Source organism: Eublepharis macularius, chromosome 4 (assembly GCF_028583425.1).
Source record: "Eublepharis macularius isolate TG4126 chromosome 4, MPM_Emac_v1.0, whole genome shotgun sequence".
In the NCBI taxonomy this organism is placed as follows: Eukaryota; Metazoa; Chordata; class Lepidosauria; order Squamata; family Eublepharidae; genus Eublepharis; species Eublepharis macularius.
In genome coordinates this window covers 162,929,364-162,937,762 of record NC_072793.1, presented here as the reverse complement: position 1 = coordinate 162,937,762, position 8,399 = coordinate 162,929,364, and the positions used below count along the sequence as shown (strand labels likewise).

The window sequence follows — 8,399 nt, the reverse complement described above, 5'->3', positions numbered from 1 at the left end:
AGTTTACAACTAAAACCAATCAAATTGAAACAACTCAATCATTTCAAGGAATAAATCCAGGTGTTTTTTTTTTTTAAAGTAGTACTTTATTGCATAATGTTATTGCTTAGTCTTATTCATTTTAAGTACAGAACAAAAAAAATATTTCTCCATAGTGAGTCAAATGGAAAAAAAATAAATATCCATATAAATAAATAAATAAGCACTGGTATAAAAATAATAATAGTTACACATCGGCATGATTTTTTCCCCTTTGAAAATATATGACATATATTACATTTCAACATAAGATATTACCTGCCATTGAGTACCAAAAAATAAGAATATCTTTGTATCTTTGATACAAACAGCATCTAACAGAGAGAAAAATTTCCCCTCTTAAATAACTGAAATAGTAAACAGGAGTCCTAGTCTCCACTTTCGCCCCCCAAAAAATTCAGGGACAGTTCGTGTAACATACATCATTAAATCGATGAGAGTCAGATTATAGCAGATATACACAGTATACATACATGTGAACTGAAAGAAAGCGCTGGGAGGCAGGTTCTAGAAAGCACCCACACCAGGGTTTAGTTGTTGTTGTTGACATTTTGACATCCTCTCTCTCTCACACACACTCATACCCCCCCAAATTATTTGTGCTCTTCATACACACTCATGAGCATATAAGCATTTTTAATAGCCCTCCCTGTCCTCCAACAGTACTATCATAGAATTGATAAATAAATATAAATAAATAAATTAGATTAAAAGTGACTAATAATCCCTAATAGCCAATAATTATTATTAACAACACTGTCCTCCTACACTTCTTCCAGTTCTGTCCCTTCAGTTGCAATGTGGGAATTTTCAAGTTTAAAAAGAGATTCCATCCTGTACCCTCTTTTTGTTGTTGTTGTTATTCTGTGAGCAAGGAGTGCTGAGAAGTTTCTCCACAGCCCTTGGGGAACTGTTGCATTCTGGGAACTTGAGGGTACAGAGACGGTTTGCATTTTGAATGGTGGGACTAGAGTCAGAGGAATATGGGTTGTGTAAGTATGAATCAAGATGGCCTTTTAATCCAAGGCTATAGCTCCAAAATACACTTGTCCCTCTCGATCCCAGTTCAGATATTGGGCTGATTCTGTGTTTGACCCCAGCTTGTCCCCTTCTTGTAGCAGGAAAACACCCCCTTGATAGATGGATTCAAACCATAGCTTGTTGAGGTCTGGGCTGACGTTTCCACCATCACAGACAGACTTGACGGCCTTCATCAGTTCCACATCCTCCCCACTGTACTCTTTGGACCTCCTAAAGATTTTGTGAGTGAGCAGTAGAGAGTTTTGGGTGTGTCCACTGCAGCTTTCTCCATGGAACAAGAGCTGAGAATAGACAAAATAGAGACCAGAGGAAGGGACCACGAGAACATTCTCCTTCTTATCGAGCCGCATACCATTCTTTGTCATGGCAGGTGCCAAATCGGTAATCCAAATCAGGTTATTCTTATGAGTTCTGGATGCTGTAAAGGTAGGATAGAAGGAGAACCAGTCAGCAGAATGTCATCAATGCAAAGAGCCATTCTCTATGCTCCTCTGTAAGGCTTCGACCTATGAGATTCAGGTATTATTTCCCTTTCAGGAACTTTGGTTTGGTCTGGTTGATTCTAGTTTTGGGGGAACCATTGAAGGGACAGGAACACCAAAGGGCCTTAATTTTTCAAAACTCTGTGAGATGCTACTAGGAGTCCAGGCCATAACAGTGAGGCTGGGTCAGCTAGGTAAACTGTGAGAGGCTACAGTTTGGTGGGTAAACTCAGACCACTCCTCACTCTAGCATTGGTAGGTGATAGCAATAATCCAGTGACAGAGACTTTGCTTGTTGCCTATAACCTAACTACATATCACCCCCTTTCCTCCTCTCAGCTCCTCTCAGCTTCAGGACTCTGTAGGGCAACAGTCCTATACAAAATCACTCAAGTCTAAGTTGATTGATTTTCTTTACACAGGAGAAACTTTGCTTAAGATTTCGCTGTCTCCCTTGTTGCAAATTCTTGCTAGTGAAGTTGCTAGATGGTCCCTTATGGACAGTCTGTGTGGTGTCAAAGCATTTGCTTCTCATAGATCATCCATGTCACCATTTGGTCCCGTCATATTGCTATTTCCATCTAGCTATGAAGGCAATTTCAACCCGGACCCCATTTCCCTAAACCCCTCAGCCCTGAGGAAATGCCTCTTACCAATGGCATGGATAGCAGGTTTCCCAGATGTGACAGCTTGCACTTTCAGTGTCTGTGGCATTCCTTCTGCAAAGAAAAAAGAAGAAGACAGCTTGTCAGATCAAGTATTTTCTCACCTCTTCTCTTTGAAGTTAGACTGCCTTCCATTAACTGGACTACCAGTACTTAGAAGTTGGTTCAGAGGACAACAATATTAAAATTCTGATAGTCTAGCTAGCATATGAATCATAGAATCATAGGGTTGGAAGGGACCTCTAGGGTCATCTAGTCCAACCCTCTGAAGCAGAACCCTTCTCTGTATCATCAAAAAGGACAAGTGGGTATGAAAGAGTGTTTATCTTAACCCAGGAATTCTGGGGGGGTGGGGGGGGAGATAAAGTGGTTAGGGGATTTCCAGAATTAGGAGAAGCCCCATGCTCCCCAGTTCCTGAGGTTCCAGCAAAGAGGAAGAGGTGATCTTCCTCTTCCTCAAGAGGAGGCTGGATGAATACTTGTCAGAGATGCTTTAGGCTGATCCTGCACTGGGCAGGGGGTTGGACTAGATGGTCTGTATGGCCCCTTCCAACTCTATGATTCTATGATCTCTCTGATAGGTTGAAGTTTCTCTTAAGAAAAAAAAAATATTGGGAAGAACTTACCAGGAAAGGGATTTCCACTTCCTATAGAATCCTGGAAAGAAATATGGAGATGAGGTAAATATGGATGCTGCAAATATTATTAGTACTATTATCAACATTCTTATTAAGCAACATTCTATGTATTAAATGGATGCAGTAAGTATGCATACAGAGCCAAATTTTCAAATGCCCAGTGGATGGGTGAGAGACGTATGTTTGAGGCGCAAAGCTGCCTGGGGCAGGCCTTGAAAACACAGACAAAGCAGAGTTGAGTCTCCAGTCACACAGAAATATTCCGTAGAGCAAAAGGAAGTGAAACCCAAACCTTATCTGCTCAGGGCAGACTTCTTTTGACAAGCACTTTTGCTTAAGTAGGCAAAGTATATTAATAAATGAATAATACTTTTTTAAAAAATGTAGATACAAAATTAGGCATCTCCACAGAGTTTTTTTAAAAAAGGTGCCCACAAACGGAAAGGGAAGTAAAGCTGTCTGTCTCTCCGCTTGGCCACTAGCTCAACTGAAGCCCAACTTCAGAGAATCCAGACAGAATAAAACTCTTGGTTAGATAGATAGGCCTGAAGAAAAATTCAGCGCTCCTCCTAAATTTGGGCTCCTGGGAAGGACTTCAGAATATAAGGGGCTCCTATAAGGCCTAGAATATGCCCCACCAAGCTGAGCACAGTAGTTTTCACCCCAGGCCTAGATGAAGTGCTTGGTCACTTGAATTAGAAAAAGAAAGCGAGGGATTGTCCAGTAGCTGGGTGATGGACTACGCTCAGCTTGGCAGGACCCCAGCAGGTGAATCTTCATCCAGATCAAGCGTAGAGACTTTTCAAAATCTATGATTTTTGAATATTTTTCAGAATCTTGTTTTCAAAATTTGGTTGAGTGAGACTTGTTTTTAAAAAACAGCCTTTACATGATGAGGTTTAAAATAATGCTTCCTGCCATCTTGCCAGATCTATTCACACTTCGTTTCTTCTGAAAGCCCTTAAATTCAATATCACCTACCACCACCACCACACACGTGCGTTTATTAAGTCATACTTTTGCCAGCGAATCTGAACAAAGACATTTTCTTGTGAAGTTAGCTTTTTGGGTACCCTAAATGAATTCCACCCCAAAAGCCCACCAAACCCTCCTCCCAAGACTTAGCGCCCCCCCCCCTTTGTTCTTTACCTGGTTTTCCGAGGTCCCAAATGCTTTGAACTGCAGCAGAGTGAAAACAGTGACAGCCCCAATAAGGAGCAGGAAAGAGCAGATGCTCAAACACTTCCAGTGGCTTTCTTTGTGGGGTGGGTCACGCACCACGATCACGTTGCTGCCCTTCTCCACGTCGTACACCAAATGCTCGGAGCTCATGACTTGGAGATGCGTTTCAGGTGAGAGACACGTCAGTTTTTCCTCAGATGAGCTGGAGCCGTAGATGATGGCCTTCAGAGAGCCTTGTGGAATTTGGTGAACTGTTTTCTCCAGGTGGTCTTCACAGATGTTTCTATCAAAAATTTAGGTGGTTTCAGAAACGGCCTTAGAAAGCTCAGCCAGATTTGTCAGAATTTTTTTAAAATAAAAAGCAAATGCCGTCGACTCAGACAGGTGGATGTGTCAAGATGATTCTGTGGATCGAGTTGCCGCACGATTTTGCTGGTTTAGTGGCTGTTGGCTTGATGAATGAGCATATCTTCCTTTTGAATGAACCTCCCCGAACTTGCTTCTTCTTTACGTTACTGCGGCTTTGGGGGGAAGAGGCGAATGAATGCTTGAGGGCTGCTGGCACTTCTTTATAAACCTTCTAACCCAGCAAACTTCCCAGTCCGGTAATACAGTGAGGAAACAATTTTTCCCCCGCCCACAGCTCAGAGGAAAAAACTGTAATAGAAAGAGTCACTCCAAAGCGGAAGAGAGCCACCTTGTGCTTGTGGGGCATCTCCAAGTCGATGAAAGAATATACCCTCCTGCAAATGGGATTTTGTGTGTGTGTGGCACATTTCAGACAAAGGGCAGAAATGGGGCAGAATGCTCAAAGCCCTGTTGTTTCTCAGAAGAAAAGGGGGGGAGCTTGCAAGGGAAAAGTTTTAGGGAGCAAAGAGGGTTGCTGTACTATTAGGAGCTGAGAGGATATCCTGAGGATGTGATATTATATATTAACTTTTTAAACTATACTTATATCCACTTTTGTCCTCAGTAGGATCCCAAATGCTTTCATCATTCTCTTCCCCTCCACTTTTTTCCCTCACAATGTCCCTGTGAAGTAGGTTAGGCTAAGTGAATGTGTATAACTGGCACAAAGTCACCCGGCAAGCTTCCATGGCCGAGTGGGGATTCGAACTGAGGCCTCCCAGATCCTAGTCTGACACTCTAACCACTATACCATACTAGCCCTCATTAAATACTGCTGGATCACAGTCCTGGCGTTCCTTCTATACCTTTGCATTCAGGGCTGGCTCCAGCGTTGCCAGCACCTGAGGCAGCTTAATGCTGCCTCTGTGTGTTTGCGTGCATACATGCGTGTACGCGCGCATGGGGAGCCTTCCAGCCCTCCCATTCAGTTGCTCTGAGGGACAGGTGCAGCCGGCTGTGCCTGGCCCACAGAGCAACTGAACAGGAGGCTGCCTGCTCAGCTGCCCTATGCTGCCGCCGCCAGCACATGCTCCTGGCTGGTGGCAGCGGTAGCAGCTCCATGGCGCACGCCCCTGCCCCCCGGGTCGGCGCCCCTCCGGCGCCTTAGTGCCCTGAGGCAGCCGCCTCACTAGCCTCAATGGACGGGCCAGCCCTGTTTGAATTTTGCCTCCCCCTTGCCAACTTTTTTGCCCATATGATACCTATAAATTTCCCCTTCTGGGTAAATAGAAGGGGAAATTAGGATCTGGAAAACCCAAACTGGTTCCTGAATCTGCCTACCCCTGCACTGAGGCAAGTTTTTTTAATCTGCCAAGTCAGGTTTCGTTTGCCTCCTCATCGCTGAACTAACGAAGTCCTGTTACCCCCCTTCTCCCCTGCTGCACAACAGAGTTGGAGTTCTGCCAAGAAGTAATGGGGCATTGGTGGGGGGAATCGCTGGAGCAAGTTCTACTCTGGCCAGCACCCAGACACCACCTTCCCACGTGCATCTCTTTGCACTGGGGGAGTAGGGGGGGGGAGTACAGGAACCTGTACAAGGCTATTAACAATTTGGGAAGAAGGGAAGTTGGATCAAGAAAATGGTGGGGAGCGAAGGGTGAAACGGTCCCCTTTTCTTGTGCTGCTTCTCTGGTCAAATTTTGAGCACCCTGAATCTGTTCAATCAAAAATAAAAATAGGGGGATCATATCAGAATCTTGTTGTGTAATTTATAGAGATGGTTATTGGGCATGATGGTTAAAAGAAACCTTCATGTTCAAAGATTAGATATCTCTGAATACTATTTGCTGGTGGGTGGGGAGCAAAAGCAAGGGAAGTCTTGAGATTTTGGGCTTCTTGGGGTCTTTAACTGGAGTATCAGAGGCTGAACTCCATGTAAAGGATTAAGCTCTGCTTGCCCAGCCCTGCTTTCTGTGTCCCCATCTGCAGAGGTGAGGGGGGGTGTTGAGGCAGGGCTTTTTCAGTGCTGGCACCTTGCCTGTGACATGCCCTCTCCCTTGAGGCTCTCCTGGCACCTGCCCTACTGTCTTTTCAGTACCAGGTTTTAACCCAGTTTTCGTTCAGGGATTGATCTTTTAAACTACATTTAAATAGCTTACAATTCTTATGTTGGGTTTTAATGCTGGGAGGGGGGGCGTGGTTTGCTGACTTTTTAAATGGTTTTTGCAACTTCAAATTATTTTAATGGGGTTTGGTGTTTTGATGTGCTTTACTTTGTTAACTGTCTCGGGCAGGTTCCCTGGAGAGGCAACACCGAAATTTCCTAAATAAAATAAAGGAATAATATGGAACATGCTCTCCCTGTGAGCCATGGCCCCTTCCTGATTTGCTCCATTTTGTAAATAAGCCTCTGAAGCTGAGAGGTTGCGGCTTGTCTAAAGGAATAGTGATTTTATGACCAAGGTGAGATATGTACTCTTGTGCCTCACATGCTAGCTCTCCAGTTTTGTAGCTTTGAGTTTGTACGTTGCCTACTGTGACACAATTCTTTGGTATTTGTGAGATAACCCCTGCATGATACCTGTTCGTGAGCTCACTGATGCGGTTGTTTCTTGTCTGGGTGGTTGCCTTGTTTGTGCATACATGTAGATAAGGGGTTGTATGCATTTATATGCAGGTTGTCAAGTCTTTTGGTCAAGTTTTGAACTGATTGTCATAGATAGGCCCATGTAAATATGCCAAAATAACAAAATGCGTGGGAGGGTTGGATTCCAAAAGTGTAAAATTCAAGGATCACACAACACCCCTTCTGGAAACAGAGTGAACGTGCCCGGTAGTCTGTGTGCTCGTGTTCAATTTGCACACTTAAAGTTTGTTAAGTCTCCTTTTCAGAAGGTGCCCCCATATGATGTACAACCTGCAATCTGTTCTTTTTTTTAAAAAAGTTCGAAAAATCTGAAATGATGCATGCATGCATGCTTGTGTGCATGCGTGCATATAAAAGCATAAACACGTGTTAGGATTGCTTTGGGTAACACTGATATTGTTACCAGGTCTCCAGGGAATGAAACCACACTAGACCCAAAAGATCCCTGGACAGGCTCTTCACAGAGTTTTAAGGGAAATGGGCCATGCTGGGTACATTTAAACAACAATATGCTACATTCTCTCTCAAAGGTGCTGGTAATCTAAAAAGATGAAGAAAAAATGGCTGCAAAACGAATACCTTTTTCTCAATCTGGATTTAACAATCAGGAAAATCCCTGACATTTCACTAAAATTACCTCATTGGAGGAGTTTTCTTTCTTTTTTATACTTCTACTTTTCCTCTTGGGTGGTGGTGGTGAGTGACCACCAGTAAGGCGGGACGGTTGCTTTCTGTTTTGCCCTTGTGATTCTAAACTACCTTCCCTTTCCCAAGACATTTGAAAACTGAAACTTGTAGAAGCTTCTTGTAGAAGAAAGGGCCATCCTTTTTCAAAAAAGTATGTTCCCTTCAAGGAAAGGCTAAAGAATTTGAGCCCTTTCAGCTCAGGGAAAAGATAACTAAAGGGAGAGATTTATAAAAGCATGCATGAAGCAGAGAAAATTGATGGTGTTATTTTTTTCTCTCCATCTGCCTAAATGGAGCTGGAACGGGGTGGGGTGGAAAGAAGTTGATGAGCATTAGATCTAAGACTGGTAAAAAAACCCCTTGGGCTTACAATATATAGTTATCTGGTGGATCTCATTGCTTCAACCAATATAAATGGAGACTTCCATGAAGAGATGCAGAGGAGTTAGCTGTGTTAGTCTGTAGTAGCAAAATCAAAAAGAGTCCAAAGACTTAAAGGTGCTACTGGACTCTTTTTGATTTTCCATGAAGAGAGGTGTCTGAAGAAGGGAACTCTGACTGCTGAAAGCTTACTCTCTGAAAATCTTGTTGGTCTCTGAGCTGCCACTGAAGTAAAATCCTCCATGAACAGAGGCAGCATTCCTAAGAATGTTGGCTGTCGGGGGGCAAC

The 8,399-nt window shown here is 43.5% G+C and overlaps 1 protein-coding gene across 1 annotated transcript; it reads right to left on the bottom strand.

The window, feature by feature from the left end:
* Nucleotides 1–209: 209 nt before the first annotated feature.
* TNF (tumor necrosis factor) lies at nt 210–4,562 on the bottom strand. Its single transcript, XM_054978152.1, has 4 exons — nt 4,015–4,562; nt 2,854–2,884; nt 2,216–2,281; nt 210–1,498 (listed from the first exon to the last, which is right to left on the bottom strand). The coding sequence occupies exons 1-4, from the start codon at nt 4,195–4,197 to the stop codon at nt 1,056–1,058; spliced, it is 723 nt and encodes a 240-aa protein (XP_054834127.1). The 5' UTR covers nt 4,198–4,562; the 3' UTR covers nt 210–1,055.
* Nucleotides 4,563–8,399: the final 3,837 nt, after the last annotated feature.

Bases quoted from the DNA above. Each gene is read 5' to 3' on its own strand.
- TNF (XM_054978152.1), bottom strand. From the start codon at position 4,197: ATGAGCTCCGAGCATTTGGTGTACGACGTGGAGAAGGGCAGCAACGTG. The intron at 2,282-2,853 runs GTAAGTTCTTCC...TTTTCTTTGCAG, and splicing joins AAGTGGAAATCCCTTTCCTG to AAGGAATGCCACAGACACTG. The intron at 1,499-2,215 runs GTAAGAGGCATT...CTACCTTTACAG, and splicing joins ACCTGCTATCCATGCCATTG to CATCCAGAACTCATAAGAAT.